The sequence below is a fragment of the Cucurbita pepo genome, chromosome 13 (assembly GCF_057944985.1).
Source record: "Cucurbita pepo subsp. pepo isolate OVF chromosome 13, ASM5794498v1, whole genome shotgun sequence".
NCBI lineage: Eukaryota > Viridiplantae > Streptophyta > Magnoliopsida > Cucurbitales > Cucurbitaceae > Cucurbita > Cucurbita pepo.
In genome coordinates this window covers 16225669-16245667 of record NC_141810.1, presented here as the reverse complement: position 1 = coordinate 16245667, position 19999 = coordinate 16225669, and the positions used below count along the sequence as shown (strand labels likewise).

At 36.8% G+C, this 19999-nt stretch overlaps 4 protein-coding genes across 5 annotated transcripts; 2 read left to right on the top strand and 2 right to left on the bottom strand.

Moving 5' to 3' along the window:
- Positions 1 to 758: 758 nt before the first annotated feature.
- On the top strand, positions 759 to 1515 carry LOC111809278 (Integrase-type DNA-binding superfamily protein). Its single transcript, XM_023695720.2, has one exon. The coding sequence runs from the start codon at positions 861 to 863 to the stop codon at positions 1287 to 1289; it is 429 nt and encodes a 142-aa protein (XP_023551488.1). The 5' UTR covers positions 759 to 860; the 3' UTR covers positions 1290 to 1515.
- A 702-nt stretch (positions 1516 to 2217) lies between these two features.
- LOC111808722 (uncharacterized) lies at positions 2218 to 6467 on the bottom strand. 2 transcript variants are annotated; one of them, XM_023694871.2, is made up of 4 exons: positions 5987 to 6467; positions 5116 to 5241; positions 3552 to 3700; positions 2218 to 3140 (listed from the first exon to the last, which is right to left on the bottom strand). In XM_023694871.2, exons 1-4 carry the CDS (start codon positions 6252 to 6254, stop codon positions 2463 to 2465), a joined length of 1221 nt encoding a protein of 406 aa, XP_023550639.2. In that variant the 5' UTR covers positions 6255 to 6467; the 3' UTR covers positions 2218 to 2462. The 2 variants fall into 2 exon arrangements, with proteins under 2 accessions (XP_023550639.2, XP_023550640.2); XM_023694872.2 differs by lacking the exon at positions 5116 to 5241 and having other exon boundaries at positions 5987 to 6462.
- A 701-nt stretch (positions 6468 to 7168) lies between these two features.
- LOC111809397 (alpha/beta-Hydrolases superfamily protein) lies at positions 7169 to 14279 on the bottom strand. The gene is made up of 13 exons (XM_023695849.2): positions 13956 to 14279; positions 12428 to 12559; positions 12252 to 12278; positions 11613 to 11700; positions 11011 to 11054; positions 10497 to 10595; positions 9951 to 10008; positions 9784 to 9836; positions 9420 to 9521; positions 9082 to 9147; positions 7939 to 8060; positions 7667 to 7838; positions 7169 to 7519 (listed from the first exon to the last, which is right to left on the bottom strand). The coding sequence occupies exons 1-13, from the start codon at positions 14106 to 14108 to the stop codon at positions 7451 to 7453; spliced, it is 1185 nt and encodes a 394-aa protein (XP_023551617.2). The 5' UTR covers positions 14109 to 14279; the 3' UTR covers positions 7169 to 7450.
- A 1084-nt stretch (positions 14280 to 15363) lies between these two features.
- Positions 15364 to 19729, top strand: PFI (tubulin folding cofactor E / Pfifferling (PFI)). The gene is made up of 15 exons (XM_023695674.2): positions 15364 to 15748; positions 15935 to 16105; positions 16465 to 16511; positions 17065 to 17211; positions 17308 to 17382; positions 17637 to 17749; positions 17857 to 17996; positions 18088 to 18149; positions 18304 to 18411; positions 18498 to 18532; positions 18806 to 18871; positions 18953 to 19044; positions 19131 to 19207; positions 19281 to 19358; positions 19429 to 19729. The coding sequence occupies exons 1-15, from the start codon at positions 15400 to 15402 to the stop codon at positions 19525 to 19527; spliced, it is 1659 nt and encodes a 552-aa protein (XP_023551442.2). The 5' UTR covers positions 15364 to 15399; the 3' UTR covers positions 19528 to 19729.
- Positions 19730 to 19999: the final 270 nt, after the last annotated feature.

The window sequence follows — 19999 nt, the reverse complement described above, 5'->3', positions numbered from 1 at the left end:
CATTAAATATAATTGACCAATTATATATATAGTCAGTTTATTTAGTGCCTCGGTCTATGAACGGCCCACTTGTATGGGAAACTTGGAATTGGAGGCCGACATTTCTTTACAATTTGCAGATGTGCCCATTAACTCTGAGAAATTCACTTTTCTATCACATTAATTATATCATATCTCTGTATGTATTTTTGAGCACCTTTTTTTCACGTAATTAATTAAACATTTCTCATGTGCTCTACAACAAATTTTAAATCACTCCAGAATACTTTCAACGCAGTAAAAGTAAAAATATTTACAGACTTATTAAACTTATTACTCTTCAAAATACACAACTCTACTGTTAAAAGGAAAATCTGGAAAGTAGTTAATTTTGTTTTTAAATTTAAGATAAAATAATTAAATTAATAAAGCACAAAATGAAACACACACAGCATAGTGACGAAAGCAATGACGTGGAGAAACATCCTTACACGTGTAGCATAGTCACTGGGCAAAATATAATTAACCTAAAATTAAAGCAAGCTGTAAAAATATAATATAAGCAGTAAAAGGATAAAATAGAAGAGCCAAGGTGCAAATATATTTTTCTGATAATATAAACAAGAAAAAGAAGAAGAGAGGCAATATTATGAATGCAGTTGAATGGTTAAGGAATTAACACGTGTCCAAAGTTTGAATGTCAACCTTCCTCCCAATTGTGACTGAAAATTTTGACCCGATAATATTTAATTAATATATTGAAATTGACTTTCCTCTTGCATTTCAACCTATAAAAACCCCAAACCCCAAAATCTTTCTTCGTCTTTCCCATCGGCTCAAACTCCAGCTTAATCCAATAATAAACAGTCAACCACTCAAATATGGCTTCCAATTCCACCAGTTCCTGTGACACGAAGAAATACAAGGGCGTACGGCGGCGTAAGTGGGGGAAGTGGGTGTCGGAGATCCGAGTTCCGGGCAGCCAAGAACGGCTGTGGTTAGGTTCTTACTCGTCGCCGGAGGCCGCCGCCGTGGCTCACGATGTCGCATATTATTGCCTGAGAAGACCCTCAAACCTGGACCACCTCAACTTCCCGCCGACGGTGCTGCCCTTGACCAACCACCTTCTTATCCGAGACGACATGTCGCCTGGCTCCATTCAGAAGGCAGCCTCCGACGCCGCCATGGCTGTCGACGCACAGTATATATGCAACAACTTGCCTGACCGGGGCAGCAGCGGCGGGGCAGGGACATTTCAGAACTATACGGCGCCAAATGATCAAGATCTTTCCGTTGAAGATTATCTGTGAGTGTTAATTTGATGACGAAATCAGCGCGTCCTCGAATCAACGGCTGGGATGGGACGAATACGATATGTATCAAGCAGCGATCAACTTTCCATCAGAGTGCTGCCGGGGTCAGCCAGGCTTTCCAACTTTCGATGGTTTAGAGTCAACAGTTATTTAATTTAATTGTATATATTAATTAAATAAAAATCCTAGGAAGTAGAAAAGCTGGGTGCTTTTTTTTTTTTTTTTTTTTTTTTTTTTTTTTTTTTTTTGGCAAGTATTTATGTAAGGTTAGACTCGGGATCTCTCTCTTAAAGGAGAGGTTTACACACTTAAAAAAAAATGTTTCGTTTCACTCTCCAAATGGGACATGGGATTTCACACTCCACACCTTTAAAAGAAATATTTTGTTTCCCTCTCGCTCTCCAACCGAGAGGTGGGTTCTCACAATCCACCTCACTTGGGGCCAGCATCGGTAGCACACCGTCCAGTGTCTGATTCTGATATCATTTGTAACAGTTCAAGCCCACCGCTAGCAAATATTATACGTTTTATACCGTTATATCGCCGTCAGTCTCACAATTTTAAAACACGTCTGTTAAAAGAGAGGATCACACCCTTGTAAGGAATGTTTCTTTCCACTCTAACCGATAGATATAGAATCTCATCATATGAGGACGATGAGGAGGCAAGAAGAGGATGATAATGATAGAAGGATAGGGTTTAGAAAGGAGAAGTGAAAGAGAGTGGGCGGGTGGGGGAGGAAGGAAATGGACGGTGAGGGGAGGTGGAGGGCGACGCCAAGACTTGACTTGACTTGGCGTGTGAATACGAACAAAATTCAACCTTCAAAAGTGGGAGTTGCATTTATAACAAAAGGGGATGAGTATTACGTTGGCAGCCCTGGCCATGCGCCGTACGGTAAAAGTTTGAATTAATATCAGACATAGACACATTCTAAAGCTATTTTGAATCGATCAAGCAAATGTGAACACAACACAATACTGTCTCTACATAAATTACATTTATAAGTAGGTATTATAAGAGATCGCTGTTGTCCTTAGAGAAAGAGATGACGTCTGCTAAATTTCAAAAGCCAGCTAACTTCTGTACATTTGGCTTTCAGCTTTTATGGCTTCAACCTTGATTACACCTTCAGCTTCAGAGATTTTTAATGTTCCTTCATATAGAAAACTACATATCTTGCTTAGGCTTTCTGCTCAACTCTGAATAGTCACCGCCCATCAATTGCAATATCTCCTCCCACAGTCCCTCTGATGAGGAATCTGATGCGCCTCCACAGATTAGATTTGAGCTACAAGCTGCCACATACCAGTAATCTGATTCAATTTCCTCCCTCAATTGATCCAGTTGCCACCCAGCATAACCCACAAAGAATCTGAAGTCCTGAGGTTTAAGGATTCCCTTCTTCACCAGCACTGCAGCTTCATCGAGGCTGTTTCGAGCGCCAAAGCAGAGGCCTGGGATCACTTCTTCAAACCCATGTAGTTTTGATTTTTCTCCTGTTTTCAGCAAAAACATGCTCGCCTCAAGAGGCCCCCCAAAGTGTAGGGAGCAATCAGAAAATGTAGTTGCTAAGTCAAGATTGGTTGGTTTCATGTGCTTGATCTTTTTGTGGAGTGGGCGGTTAATCACAACCCCGAACGGCCCCTCCTGAGGATGTCTGCTTCCAGATCTGAGGAGAAGGATGACTGTTCGCTCAAAAGTGCGAACACCGTCCAACTTCTCTGTGGCAACAAGGACACAGCCAGTCTCAGGTACAGGAATAGGATGTGCCCACTTCAGGCCGAGAGTCTTAGACTCGTGAGCATTTTCACTCTGGACGTCCATGTCAGCTTCGACCTTTTCTGCCTGCAAAATATTCACACCACAAAAAATAGTTGCATTGGAGTTTACATTTCTTTCATTGAACTTGTTTTGTTTGAGATCATGTTCTTCAGCAATCCAATAATAATACTAGAATAAGACGACAAATAGCATTTCCAGTCGGACACCCATAATAGAAAGCAGGACAAAAAACAAATAAAACAAAGCATGGGACCGGGACCCAACAGGAGAAAAAATTGAAACTAGAGAACTCAGATCGCTTTTGCTCTCACACCTCTTTGACAGAACTTTGCAATACAACTTTAGCCATATATGAGCGGGTTTCTACCCTGAGTAAAAACTTAGAGACGTGGTATCTCATAATTACAAAATTATACCTCTTTCTTAATAAGGAGTGTGATCAATTTTGATTTAAAAAGAAGAATGAGAAATCACCTGCTCGCGAGAGAATAAGTTTGCTCTGAATTCTCGCCAGTCCAAATTAATATGATGCGCTTTCTTGGAAGAAGTTTCATTACTTTTGCTGCCATCAGAAATATTGTTTGATTTAGCGTCGTCTCCAGGAACTGAGTGATCTCCATTTTCTGCACTTAAGAAATCAAAACAAAAAAAATGATATTTATCATGGTAGACATAGTAAGAGGAGTCCTATTAACATGGAGGATAAAAAATAGCTCAAATAGTACAGATGATAATATTAGAATGATATTCATAAGGAGAAGCTACCTACGATCCGTGAAACAGTTCACTTTAATTTAAAACATCCAGAGCCTCTCCAAGGGGATGGCGGTACCTAACTTTCATAAAGTGGAGAAGCTTGTTCTTTTTCAGTTACCAAACCTTCCTTTTTTCACAAAGTAGAGAAGTCCCACGAATCTATAGCTATCTCCAACATAACACTGAAGTAACATCTACTAAGATATACCACTAAACAACGTATTTTCCTCCTTTTTATAACTTTTCGGAGGTCAGTTGAAGTATTGGCTTGCAATGTTTCTATGATTCCTTAATTCCAAGCAATTGTTGAAGGCAGAAACACAAATCTTTGAGAACAGTTAGCTTAAGGCAGTGAGCGGAAAAAGCACATGTAGAACATAATAAAAATAAAAATAAAAATAAAAATTTTAAAAAAAGAAAGAAAAAGGAAGAAGTTGATTGTCCTCGACATGTGCAGAGCCACAGAGGATAAAAACATAGCAAATGTATAAATGGCATTAGAAGCATGGAGGGACGAAAAACAATACCAAAGACTAACCATCTATAAGGAGTACGATGTATAATTTTAGATTTTGAACTTTGAACGATATGTGACTGGAACTCAAAACTGTAAGCAGCAAACAGGATGAGCACACCAGTGGGCCAAACAACCAATTTTTAGATTGAAAAATGAAAAGTTAAGAAAAAAAAAAAAATCCCCTAACATCCAATTTCCATAGGCACTTGTCCAGAAGAGCGAAGTCTCGCCAGATTTTTTAACAGACTTATGATAGAGAAGGTAAAATAATACAACAAGCAGAGTAATAAGTAATATGGAGATTGTAAGAGAAGTGAGGTATGCACAAAGAAAAATTCCAAAACAAGAATTTCGTCTTTAAGTGCTATAGTGACAAGAGCATCCTCCTCTCAAAATACAATACTTTTTCGAAGATTGATACGACATCATACTAATCTTACTGGGAAAATCAAATATTCTTCGCAGGAATTTCTAACAAAATTGATCCAGCAACAAGAACTAGAAAGAAGAGGAAATTTTCAGGAATGAATTTCATGGGGCAAAACTCGAGTGTGGAAAGACCTATTCAAAGACTGTGGACTGTGGATGGTTGTTAGTTGATGGGCATGTTTGTCCATGTCGATTCATCACAATCGTTTGACCACTATTATTCTCATTAGCTACAATTCAGTGACTTCATTTACCTCTAAATGCAGATGTACAAGCTTTCACAACTAAACACCCATACCAAATAGGCACATCTGTGAAAATATAAAGGTTCCTCACCATAGTATATAGTTACGAATTGGGGAGCATGCCGTGAAGCACTCAATACAATCTTTGTGGATGCGCGCACCTGCAGCCTTGAGGGTGGTGTGTATGTCTTCTGACTAGCATTGATTAAGTTTGAGCCTGTCTGACTTATATATTAACCTTCGGCTTACTTTCTATAACTAATGTGCATAGCCCCACAATACCTTACTAGAAACAAGACTTTTATCATTTAGTTGATCGTTCTTAAATATTTTCCAACATGGATCATATCCCAACTCTTTAATTACATTAATGAGTAGGGAACCCGCAAGAAAACATGCCAAAAACAAAAGATTTTCCAACCAAAATATCATTTTAAAGAGGAAAAAATAAGGTAGTTCGGGAAATGGATTAGTTTAACAACACAGCACATAAAATGAGAAGAATTGAAGATAATGGTAATAATGAAGGATCCACACACTATGATGGCCAGTATACAAAAGCAAGTTACAAAGGGGAAAAGACTCCCGAGAACAGAAGAAAGTACCGAGTACCATGCATAACCAAGGGGCTTATTTGGCAGCTGGGCAACTAAAACGTATGATGTTAATTAGGAAAACTTGCTCGTCCTAAGCTGGTATTACATAACTGTACCGAAACTCCGAGAAGCATGATGCTACCAAAGGTCATGTCCTGATTTTAGGTTTCGAGCTTACTTAGACGATTCTGCAATCAATACTATATCATACTTTCCAGCAATCATAACCAAGCAGAGCAAAAGGCCATGGAATGTCAAAAGAAATCCGGAAGCCATGACGTGAAAGAACCTAAACAAACAAGAACAGAAGGAAATTGGGGACGAACAAACCCCAAGAAACGAAGAATTCTGGAAGAAAATAAGTACCAGGAGACGGAGAATTGTCTTGATTCTTCTTCGCAATCGCTCTCACCAGAAAGGAGCGAGAGACAGAAACGGGAGAGCAAATCCTGGGCCTGAATACTCGGATCTCAAGCAGGCGGAGAAGTTGAGCGCCAAAGGGATGTGAACAAGAAAATCTCCTCGAAGGCTTCGCCAAAGAGCAAGAAGTGGGTCTGTCGGGAAAGGAGTGTTTGAGTGAGAAGATCGGTGGAGGAGTGGCGGTGTTCTTGACATTTACAGCAAAGAGATCCATATCGGAAACGAATTTGGCCGGGAAATTAGATAGAAGCGTCGGAAAGGATGATCCAATCCACCCGAGAACAGTAGAGATGTGGAGAAAAGAGAAAAGGAGAGAATATTAAGGCGATATATATTGAAGATAGAAAGCCAAACAATCGGCAGCTAACAGTTAAGGTGAAGGCAGAGAGAGAGAGAGAGAGAGAGAGTGAATGAAAAGGAGATGTAGAGAAACACAGACCGAAGATGCCATAATTTAGCGGACTTAATGTTCCCCGCCTGTTACGAGAACCCACTCTTTATTTTTGGAAATCATCAAATTTTCCAAGGTGTCTCACACATCTTTAAATAATTATATTTATTTTTTCAAATTTTATAATATTCGTCTTTGTATTACCAAATTGTAAGGTTTTAAAACAATGTTTTTTTATAACAATATTCTTCTATCTTTAAATAACTTATATATTATTTTAATATATGTAACATTTTTGTGTTTTTAATAATTTAATGGGTTTTTTTTTATTATAAATTAATCTTATATTAAAACATTAGTTTTACATGTTAGTTAACATTTAAAACAATTGTGAACTTTTCTTTTTAATATAGCATCAAAACTCATTTTTAATTTAAAATACTAACTTATTGTAAATGAAGACGTTTGCATAGTTGATAGTACTTGTCTTAGAACATTATATTAATACATAATTAAAATAGAGAAAACTTTGAGAGAAATTAATTATGATCGTTTTTTTTTAAATGTTGAACAATCGCGGTTGAATAGATAAAATAAATTAAAATTTTCACATTTCAATAAACATAAGTTAGCTATATAGAACTTGTTAATTAGTAAATTAATATATTGATTTATTTTAATTATAATATATGGAAAAATAATCTTGTCACAAAAAATAAAAATGAGTGGCGCTCTAATAGGAGGCAACATTTAAGCTTCATATGTTGTAAATACGCAAAGAAGATTGGAAAGTGAAGAAGCCCAGCCAACGTGGAACATCATCAGCGTATTCATCATAAACAAATCCACTAGCTTTTATGGAAACGGCAGAGACATGTAAAGCTAAACAAAGCTTGGGGTTACGAGAATGAAACCACAAGGCAAAACTGTTATGTGCAACAGATAAAACAAAATTATGTTCCTATGCTTGCCTATATGAATTGGGAATTGAGATATCAACCAACAATGCCTTTCTTGCCTCAAGTTCTGAGTCTTTTGAAGGAGGATGACAAGATCCGAAAGAGTCCATCTGGGTTATCAGCATGCACCTGTTCATACAAAAAGCATGCATGAGATGCCTCCTCCAAAACAATGAGTAAATCCACTTCCAAATCATCCGTTAAGATAAACCGAATCAATTAAATGTGGCTTGGACGAAGCATCACAAAGGTTGTAGTTAAAAAGAAAAACCATACCCAATGACCCGCATCCTCAAGGACATGCATTTCAACCCCACCTCCCTCCTCAACGGCCAGTTTCTCTGCAGCATGAATTCTCCGAATGTCTTCAAGTGCCCATCGGTGCAAGCTTCTTTCAGCTTTCAAGAAACTGATATGCACACCACGGGGAACATCTTCCACAATTTTCCTACAAAACAGTCGTACGAGATTGTGGAGTCTACTTGGGTGATCAAACTCCAAGCATTTAAAAAAGAATGTCATAAACAAAAAGTATCTAAAGTAACTACCATAAATCTGTCTCTTCATAGGACTTATACATTTCAGCAATGCCCTTGAGATCAAACGCCCATGAAAAGCCAGATGATGATGAACCACGAGGCCCAATAGGTCGAAGGTTAGTAACCACCCACTGTGAAACGATGGAAAGTTCAATCTCAAACCAAAAGCAGGATTGATATCTTATAAAAAAAATGATATTGATATATTACATAACAAGGTTAGTTAGGGTTATAAGCAGGATTGATAAACACCTACTGCAGCAAACTGAATATCAAGAACGCTGAAGTCACAAACCAAAGCAAAAAAATTGTGAAAAACACAAACAGCGTTTAGCAATTTCCTAAGGGGCACTTCCTTGAATTAGGAAATAAGACATCTCTTACAAAATGATCTTTAAGTTTGATGTCTGATTCAATTACATTATCCACAAAACTTACAATCGGGTGTCGAGCTCTGACTTGTTCTCTCATACATTTTGTACCCCTAATAAATACCCCCTACGTATTTCATGCACTACATAAACATTTGTCTTCTTTTTTTAAAAAAGTTCTAATCGCTAAAGTTTTACCGTGAAACTTTCTTCCTTCTTTCTTTTATACGTGTTTTCATTGCATAGTATGGTGGTCTCACCCTTGATTCCTAAGTTTCGAATTTTGGGTTGTGTCATTTTGGTATCAAAGCCAGACACTAAGTACGCCAGCGATGACGCTAGGCCCCTAAGGGGTGGATTGTGAGATCTCATATTGGTTGGAGAGGGGAACGAAAGGTTCCCTATAAGGGTGTGGAAACCTCTCTCTAGTGGATGCGTTTTAAAACCTTAAGGGGAAGCCTGAAAAGGAAAGCCCAAAGAGGACAATATCTGCTAGCGGTGGGCTTGGCCTATTACAAACATGTTCCCCAACCAAGACTTGTCCACAAGTAGAAACATTAACGGAAGAAATTCAACAATAAATAGGGGAATAGTTGCAAAGTTGACTAAATATTTAAGAGAGAGACTGAATCAAAATAAACATCCAAATAATGAATGACGTCTTCGTATAACAGATGCTAAAAAAAGCTGCTAAACACCAGACCCCCAAAAGACATCTTCGAATGCTATACAAGCTCGAAGAAATTGCTCGACTAAACAGTTTAAGAGAAAAATCATATACCTGTGCGACATCCTTAGAAAATCCATGTTGAACAAGAGCATTCACGACATCCTGCTTTGAGGATACCTGTCACCCAAATATATGTATATGAAGTGGAAGAACAAAAGAAAGCGTGAAAAATATATAGTGGAATCTCCCGATGAAGATATTGGAATGTGGATATTATAATATAAAACAAAACAATTAGCACCACGAGGCAATTGTAGCAAGAATATTAGAGTGGTTCAAATGCTAAAATAAAAAGATAAACAAAACCAACCAGTGGGGCCGTTTCCTTCCCCCCAGCCAAAAGAGAGTGAGAGAAACGAAGGGGATAAAAAAGTACACTGCCATTTTACCTCATTTCGCAGCATACTTAGGAAGGATATTAATTTTTCAGGATGGTCCTCTCCATCTCCACCAGGTCGAACTATACCAGGAGTGGCATCGAGAACCCAAACCTACAGAAAGAAAGAAAAAAAGAAAATAAACATTATGAAAAGGAGGGAACATAAAGAGAAAGGACACAAGCTCTACTTCGATTCTTTGAGGAAAAAGCTTCCACGTATGAACATATTTATAGCATTTAATTACCTTCCACTCCAGAATAGAACATTAATTAATGACTTCTCTAAATTTCTTTCTGTGATTAGAGCATTTCCAAATTCCCAATACCTACGTATTAAGTTTAAAAGAGAGAGTAGTCAGTAGGAAAGAACCTACTCGCACTGGCCGAGCAAGAGGTTTAGCAGCCTGTTCTACCATACTCAAGACAACTGCAAAGAGAATTTTAAGGTGCAGTAAGCACTAGTACCATTAGCACTTGAAAAATTCCTAAGATTTCATGTCAAATTGAGTTAGTGTACATTCCATGTTAGGTTATAAAATACCTTTTCCTCCAAAGCTGTGTCCAACTAGAACTCGAGGTGTTATTTTCAGCTGTCGGACCTAATAAACAATTAATGGAGTTCAGAAAACAGTCGTATATCTTTCTACATCACACTTAAAATAAAGAATATAGTGTCCTCGAGGAGAAGGAGCAAATGTAAATGATTTCATCGAAAACTAGACAATTGAAGCCAAATATAAGTTCAACATACTATCGTCAATCACTTAGTTTTAATTCTTTGTATACCAAATACAAGGCAGGGGATGATGGCACAAAACATTGCATCATTTAGCTACAAACGTATTCATTCATATATAATTAGACTAACAAATTCAAGCAATCCCAACGCTCATTTTCCTACATAGACACTGTAAAATGAAAAAGAAAAAAAAAATACTGTTTCCATTCTAATATGTATGCATGACACATGCACAAATGCATTGCATGTGCATTATAAGAAAAATATTTTTAGACCAAAATGAAGAGGTCTAATTTTCCATAAATTAATATAATTAATTATTTTATGCAATGTCCGAAGACCACGCACCAGCTTCAATACATCAAGAGCAGTAGCAGAAACAGTGTGAGGGCTCATCTTCGTAGTAAAGGTTGAATCACCATGACATCGCAAATCCACCAAAAGAAACTGCAAAATAACAACAAATGAATGAATGTAAGCTCAACATCATTAAAACTTAAAACCAAGATGCACTCCTTAAGTTTCAGCCAATGGTGTTTAGATATTAACACTTACAAATGCAACCAAAAGATTGAGAGAACAGTAATTGGATAGATATAAGAACACTGAGCAAGCTTCAAGCATGAGTTAGGCGTTACCGTGTGGTTTTTAACGCTAATGCAAGCATGAAAAAAATTGTCTTGTGAGAAACACAAAAAAGAAAATTTAAAACATGCTTTAAGTTGTAGCTTCAACCTTTTTCACTCCAAGAAATATATTTTTTAGAGAGAGAGAAAAAAAAAAAAAAAAAGAAAAAAGAAAAGAAAAGAAAAGAAAAGTAGACCCCCCATCCCCAATCCTCCCACACCATTAGAAAAGTTACCTGCCATGCTGGAAATTCTTTTGCCAATCTTCTAGCAAAGGTTCCTGTAGCATAAGCTATCAAGTGAGCACTCCAACTATCAAAGCTACAGTTACAAAAGTCCAAAAATAGAGTTATAATCTTCACATCTAAATTTCATATCTATTCTTTTACATGTGCGACACGCGCACACAACACTCGGTCCAAGTTTCCACCATCTTCCTACATTCTCATCAAGGATTACAGCATATCTTTTTTCACGGATGTGGAAAATTAGCAAGTGGATGCAAAATTATACCGTTAAACTAACATGATGGTGTAAATTAATTCCCTTAATTCAATAATTCATGTGGACCTAAAATACAAAGATATCAGGTTTTATTTAGTGCAATCTTCCAAATGATAATTATCGTTTAAGGTTTCAAACTCTTGTCCTATTTAGTTCGTTTGATTGTCAAGCCATTGTGAGAACATCAAGTGAGTCTGTGGCTAAATACTATGTGATCAAACCGACCCATCTATCATGACAAAAGATCAACACCGGCGCCATGTCACTTAGCTATTCAGCAATGTGGCAGGTTAAGAAAGATATTCAATACAACTCAAGAAATCTAAGTACATACCCCAGTTCTTTCTGCTGCCTAGAATTCCATGCAGAAAGACTGCTGTTGGTGGATCAGGTGATCTATCCATTACATTACTCCACTTTACCTGCTCAGATCATAGAGAAACACCATTTAACAGTAGATCCCACAGAGCATGTGACAGCAATACATACACCTTCATCTCCCTGATATTCGGTAATTATTTATACATAAAAAGGGAAATCAGATAGCACCAGAACCTTTGCAGTTTGCACAATCTCTGGTTCTTAAAAATATAAAAGAAAACACACTAAAGCACATTGTTTATAAGATTACTGAAAAGAAAAGAAGTTCTAAAATATTTGATGTACTCTTGTTTATTGAGAGTGAGAGCTTCAGTAGACCCAACTGACAGAAATTCTACAGAACGTTTATGATTTGAAAAGGTAAATATTTGCAATTTTCCAAATTTTTGTTGGCATGTGTTAGAGTGAAAGATCAAAGAATCCCACATGTAAGATAGATAAACAAAATAAGTTCAACCTGGTGGCTCAGACCAACTCAAATGTCAGAACTAAATTTCACTAGTCAGTCCTGTCACTGAAGTCATACATGAAAAATGAAGAAAATATCTACATACAAGGCCCATGAAGAGTAAAAGGGATGCATAAAACTTACGAGTGCTCCTTGAACTAGATCAAATGCCTGTGAAAAAGAATCATAGCCCAAGTTAAATGAAAAACAGAAAGGTAAAAGTTTATGTTCTTTGATATTAAAGAGCATTAAAGCAACAGAAAGTTTAACACGGACTGGCAATGGCATTAGCCTTGCAAGCCTTAGAGGAGAGTAGATACCAATACTTCAGAATTCATTTTTCTGAGATTTTGATGTGCAACTGTCTCATCCAACAATGCTGCACGGATAGATGAAGGTTTAACTGCAATCCTTGAGTGACCATAAGCAAGCAGGGGCAAGAGCAAGCCATTCTGCAGAAAACACAATATAACACATACTAATCATTTTCCAACCTGAAACACAGTTTCTTGGGCATGCCATCCACAATTGTAACATAGATTAATTCTGTTCAAGTAACAAGTTAACTATAAATAGCAATTGAGATACCATTTTGACACCATTTGGTAATAATAAAAACTCAATCAACGTGGTCTGAGTGACTGAGCAGACATTAAGTTTCTAGGGGATGTAAGCTTTAACAAAAATTAAAGGGTAAAGCTGATATGCTTTCCTCAAGTAGGAAGACGAATAGGCAATTAGGCGTGACTTCGGAGCGAGTTATTGTCTATGTTGATCTCTCTGGAAGAACCAGTTGGGAGCCCGAGAGGCGGTGATTTGTGGCAAAAGTCAATGGTTCAAGTCCGTTTATCTCCAACCCGTGAACTTAACTACACAAAGCTATATGATAACACCCTCTTTTTGATTTGGCAATTCAACTTAAAGACCCTTCATTTTGGCAACACCTTAGAATGACATGTACTACACACCATCCACTCCAAGAGACAAGGAAGGGTGTATTAAGTGATGAAATACTTTGTAGAATTGAAAATAAACGTAGATCTGAAAATTTTCGAATAGGTCAACCTTTTAATCAACTGTTGAATCTATAGACAGACAAGAGAAACCTAACAGGCCGAAACATCATAGTAGCCGGAAGAAAAGAAAGTAAAGGTGAGTGGTGGCAAGTGAAATGATAGTAGCCTAGATCATAAAAATGGGATTGTAGCTTATCTACAAATAACTCCCTAACATAATAAAGTTAACCTCAGTGTTAAAGTATTGATATAATTTAATTTATTTGTTTAAACTTTTAAGTTGATTGATGAATACATAGAATAGACTAAGACATCACAATTGCACTCTTCCGGTAGCTGAAAAACGATTATGCGCCACTTGTTCTAATTCAGAGAACAAGTTAGTTGTGTGAAATTCGGACTTTGCGGACAGTATCGGCATACGCCCAAGTCTCATGTAACGTTTGAGAGAATATTTTACAAAATGTGAGCTAGTAAATAAGTTGAAAACAATTTTAAATAAAGTAATGTTATAAGCTAAAAGCGAAAAGGTAACAACGACGACCTTGATAGCATATAACCCGAGTAAGAAAAATTGGCAACTAGTCAATATCCTACTGTACATTTGGGGGATAGTGACATTTCCGCTGGACATGTTGTATGACAGACCGTGAGAGAGAAAGCGAATAAATATGGACGGTTTCGATTATTGCGTTGCAATTATGACGTCGGTATTAAAAACTAGGGAGAAGGGGGGAAACTCATCTGCAATATTTTCTTTTGCATTTACCGTTTAAATTTTATAAAATCGGTAAAGAGAAACAATGTGAATAATAATTATTAAAAAAAAAACCTGAAAAGGACAGTTGAAAGTGGCCGGATTAGCAGGCCGACTGATGCGGCGATCGAAACGAACCCTGGAGCTTGTCTCGGCCAATTGAACAACGGACCCCGAAAATGTCGCCGCAAAACTCGCAGCTATCGGCATTGCAAGGCAGACGAACATAAAAAGTAAAGCATAAGCCGAGAACTTCCTTTTGAGATGGAAGATCCGGCCGGGGAACGTGTAGGTGCAGGTGCAGGTATTGTATGCGAAATTGGTGCAGAGGACGGATGACGAAAAATGAAAGAACAAAAGAGGAAGGGAAAACGAGAGGCGGAAGGAACGAGGAAGGTTCTCTGACGCGGTGTCCCTAGTTAGTTGGACCATCCAGGGATGCGCGGGCGACTCTTTGCCTGGGGCATGTTTCACACGTACGCATAACGCAACCAAAAGACGGTGTTGCCTAATGCCCGCCAACAATTATGATTTACCATTTTTCTAAATTAAGGTTAAATTATACCTGATCCCCTAAATTTGTAAGGGAGAATGTTCCATAAATTATTAAAATTTTTATTATGTATTTAATAGATATTATAAATCCACCTCTCAAGTTTATTTTCATTATTTTCTTTAACTCTCATGTTGTCACTATTTTTCAAAGCAACTCTCTGAAAACCCATGGTTGTTTGTTGTTGGTTCAAGGTTGGGTGAAATCTTAAATTGGAAAGTGTTCTGTGACAACTCACCATATTTTGAGAGAGGTCTTTTTCCGCCTGTAGAAAATACTTGGAGGCTTATGGAGAATACAACTCCCACTCCCGGCACGGTAGCACAGGACTTGAAAACGATGAAGGATTGATTCAAGCTAAATTAAGCTAAATTAACTTCTTCCCATCCAGTCTCCAATGATCTTTATTTTTACAACTTCTATTTCTTAACTATAAAATAAACCTTATTGTGTAAAGGGTTATTAATCATGTTGTACTAAAGCAAGTTAAGTATTGAACATACTTTTGAAGTATTATTGTGTGTTTTTTTACGGTAAGATTTAGACCGTACAATTTATACACAACATTTTAATCACAATAAAATGTTATCAGCATCATTGCCAAGAATACCTCGATATATAGTATTGTCATTCGTATTTTTATGTAGGATTTATTGCGTGTTTTTATATTTTAAATGCATTTTAAAACTTTAAATTCAAAATTGGGATATAATGAAATAAAAATAAATTCTGAAAAACAAGGCTAAAAAAAACAGATATGTCTTAACAGTTAATCCCTAAGTTAAAAACTATAAAGCAAAATCGGAGTACCAAATAACCTTAAATTTTAGTAAGAAAAGAAATTAATTTTATTTTGATGGGATGGGTCATGTGTAGGTCTCATTTTAGGTTATTCAGCAACAATAATAAAAAAAAAACAAACAACTCTACTCTTTGATCCAATATTTAGAATAACTAATATTTCGAATGATCCAATTCTACTCATCTCCATGCGGAGGAGAAAAGATGCAAGGCTCAATTCAGCTTCAGCTGGAGTTCAGGCTGGGCCAGCGAGTCCACTTTGTCGGTGATCCCCGACGTGTCGGAACAGTGGCTTTCGTAGGAACCCTGGAAGGATATTCAGGAACCTGGATCGGAGTGGATTGGGACGACAGCAATGGCAAGCACGACGGCTCCATCAACGGGGTCCGGTATTTCCAGGCAAAGTCAGAACGATCTGGCTCTTTTGTTCGGGCCCAGAATCTGAGTTTCGGCATTTCGCTTCTCCAAGCGTTGGAACTCAGATATAGAGGCGACTCTACCAAAGAAGAAGAGGGTATGTATCTGCGCTATCAATATCTGTCTAGTTGCTCCTAACATGGCTGCCTAATTGTGGTATATCGTACACTTAATCTTACTGCCGAAACTCAAATTTTATTTTCAACTTGTTTAATGTAATTCAACGGTTGCGCTGAATTTGTTGGTAATGGGTTGTCCTGCGTTGCCATTTGCTCTCTTGCAGATGAAATGTACGTACTCTCAGCCAGTGACAAGCGTGTATCTGTTCAATTCGTGGGTAAAGACCTTATTAAAGACAAGCTTAGTCGTTTTGAGGAGTTAACTAGTGTATCGCTGTCTTATATGGGTGTTAGCTCTCCTGGAAATCCATGTCAGATTGGCTCTGTCTTGCCAAGTAAGTTTCTTGACCTCATTGAAGTATACATTTGTCTTCTTAACTTTAAATACGTTGTTGATTTTCAAGATTCGGTTTATACGAGAAACATTGTATTAAACCAGCGTAGCAAAAGACCATACTCGGACATTTGGAGCTGAAGCATCTGATCATTGATGATCACCCTTTTAAAGTTGATGCCAAGCTTCTTTTGATGAATTTTACGAGATCTTTCTTTGGAATGTTTATGTAAAGAAACAATAAAAAAATTGGGAGAGAAAAGATATAGGATCACTGTTTACGGGATAATCTTTTGTCCTGTCGCTATTTATAATTCTAATGTGATTATATATGTTTCATCTGTAATGTCTCCATTTCAGACGTAAAGCAGCTCGACCTTACTGGAAATTTGCTATCAGATTGGAAGGTACGTGTTGAAGAAAACCATTATTGTTCACCCTCTTAGCAACCCACACTGAAAATGTACAGTCATAACTTGCAATTAACTGTGGTTTTAAACACCAGTCTTCGACTCCACCATAGAGTTTTTGTTGTTTTTTCAGAAAATACTTGGGTTTATGTTACGTTGATCAGTTGTTTACCTCTTCAGGGTGAAAACTTGGTAGAACACATTGTGTTCCTTTTTTCGCTTGAAAGATGAGGGTTGTCCTTTGCTTTTTAATATGTGGTTGTATAAATTCAATCAGTTCGACGTATATATGCCTTTTTTCAATGGCCAAACCAGTGAATTCTTAACGTAAATGTCTTTGAGGTTTGTTCTGTATCGTGCCCTGTGGGAAGGTCTGATACCCTGCTGAACAATTTTTTTGATCTAGTCCCATCAAAGAAATAAAAAAGATGGAAAGAAAGAAAGAACGAGCATCTTTCTTTTGTTTTCCAAATTGTAATTTCTTTGTTTGTTGGCAGTTTAGTAGTTCTGAACATTATTGTCTTATTGTCAACTTCATATATTCATGCAGGATATTAGCATCATTTGTGACCAATTACAAGCTCTTGTAGCCCTCATTTTATCGTACAACTTATTGTCACGTGATATCTCAGGGTCTGTTCAATTGAATCACATTCGTATTTTAGTTCTAAACAATACTGGAATAACTTGGATGCAGGTTAGTTGTTAGTATGGTTGAGATATATATATTTCTTTTTCTTCTCCTTATCCTTTATATATTCATATTATATTTGGAGTTAATTTTATATGATAGGTTGAAACACTTAAACATTCTCTGCCAACAATCGAAGAACTACATCTGATGGGAAATAAAATAAGCACAGTAACGGTACTGATTGAGATCCTTAAACTTTGTAATTGTTGGATGAATACATAATAATTTAGTCTCTTGTTGCAGTTGCATTGCATTGATTATTGATTTCATCTGATGGGAAATAATTTAGTCTTTCAATGCTTGTGAGTCGCAGAAATGAATCAAATAATAGAAGGGTTTATAAAGTCGATTAATTCGTTTACAATTGTGTCACTTAGTTCTATAATACGAACAACTAACCTGTATTTCTGTTGAGATCTCGTTTTCAGCCAGAATCATCATCCCCTATGGTCCTAGGATTTAATCTTCTGCGACTTCTGAATCTGGAAAATAACTGTATAGTTGAGTGGAGCGAAATATTGAAACTGGGTCAATTAAGAAGGTATTGTTGTTTTATTATTATTTTGTTCTTCTATTGGGACAATTGGCTGTTGTCGAACCCTCGCTTATTTCACTGTATTTCCTTGGAATCTTTGACTATGCTATCAGCTTGGAGCAGATTCAGTTGAATAACAACAAGTTGAGTCGTATATTTTATCCTAGCTTCGATGAATTACACAAGTTATTTGGAGATGTTGAATCACAAGGAGACTGTTCTCCATTCCGAAATTTGCGAAACCTCTTTCTTGGTACATTATCAAGGTTCTTTAACAATTGTGATCTCTTTATAAATTCTTTTAATTACTTCTCTGACTTGTTATATTTTTGTATGTACTTCAGGAGGCAACAACATTGATGATTTGGCCTCTATCGACTTTTTAAACTCGTTTCCTCGGTTGATTGTAAGATTTTAATATATATTATTTCAATACGAGGGATAGTTCTTGAATTGAACAAGCTAATAACATTGGCAGATACATTATCGACTCGAACTTCAACTTCTTTATCGTTCACTTCTCTCCATCGTTTTATTTATTCATTTCTTTTTCCTTCAAGGACATCAGGCTATCAGAGAATCCAATAGCTGATCCCATGAGGGGTGGGATTCCCAGATATGTTTTAATTGCGCGATTGTCTAAAGTTCAAATAATCAATGGGAGTGAGGTTGTTTGGAAGCATTTGCAGTCCTTTTCTTTTCTCATTATTACATTACCGTTAACCCGAAAACTTTTTTCTCATATATTTTTTAGGTAACTCCTCGTGAAAGAAGAGACTCTGAAATACGGTGCGGAAATCAATATTTTATATGCATTATTAGTTTCCTCCCCTTCTTTGTACTAACCAGGATATATTGGTAATATGAGTAGTCTTGATATAACCAGAGGGAGTAAGGGTGTGAGATGGTAGGCTACATTTTGGGGGAGTCTATAGTCTATGTTTAAGATGTGAAGTTATTATGAAGAACATTTGAATCCTTTCAGGAAATTGTGGTTCATTCGAAGTTATAAATTTCGAACATTTGTATCCGTTTATTCAGTGATTTCAATTCTTCTTGCAGCTACGTACGCATGGTTATGTCAAAGTTGGATAGCAATCCTGAGGAAACATTAAGGCTACATCCTAGGTAACTGCATTCAACTAAAACTGAACTTACCCCGTGCTGCGCCCCATGAACGTTATTTTTGTTGATATATTTATGCATCAGGTTTGAAGAGCTTAAGAGGTTTTATGGGATCGAAGATAATAGGGTATCGGTCGGAGCTGGTGGACCTCAGAAACTGGCATCTGGGCTCATATGTAGGAATGAATCTTGAATTTGAGATATTGACATTTTAGAACATTTCCTTATCGTCGCTGAATAGTTGTTTGATAAATTTATCCAGCAATCACCCTGAATTGCGTGGGAGCATCAATCGGGGAGAAGCCATCATTGACAAAGAAATTACCACTCACTACTACAGTTACTGTCCTTGCTTTTTTATTTTAACATGCTGTTTCACTGCTTCACTCTAAATGACTCTTTCCATCTTTAGGTTGGCAAGTTAAAGATGCTTTGTGAAAGCTTTTTCAAATTAAAATGTATGAGGCTGAAGTTGTATCTTCAAGAACAGGTTTGGTCTCCTAATTACTTAATACCCAACTCATTAACCTTCTGCAACTGAACACACCTTACATTCTCAGGATTCCCCCGTGCCGATACCGCTCGAGGACGATATGGCATCTCTTATGGATCTTGGGGTTGCCAATGGATCCAACATTCTTGTGGATGAAGAGAGTTGAAGGAAATAAACCCCCCATAGGTTCTTCAATTTTTTTCCTTCTTTGGTTTTAACTTTCTGGCATTCCCATGATTCTTGCTCCCCAGATTTGGAAGATGTTTTTGATTGTTGGTTCTCTATCGGATGTTCTTATATCATTTGACCAAGATTCACAGCTTAAACAAATCGTGAAATCACACTGAATTGCCTGATCTTCTATTCTATTTATCTGCCTCATATTTTGTTTCTATAATTCATTATATTTAAATTAACTGTGTATATATAAATTTTTATAAATATGTCATTCATTAAAGCAATTAATGATTCCAATGAATTAATTCAAGATAAATTACTTGTTTAACTGTCATTTTTATTAATAAATTAGAAATAAAAGTGTATGTTGTTTTTCTTTTTCTAGTTAATTTTAATTACATCCATTTTAAATCTATTTACAAAAAATTCTCAAATTAATCTTTTTGGTCCCCCAATAATAA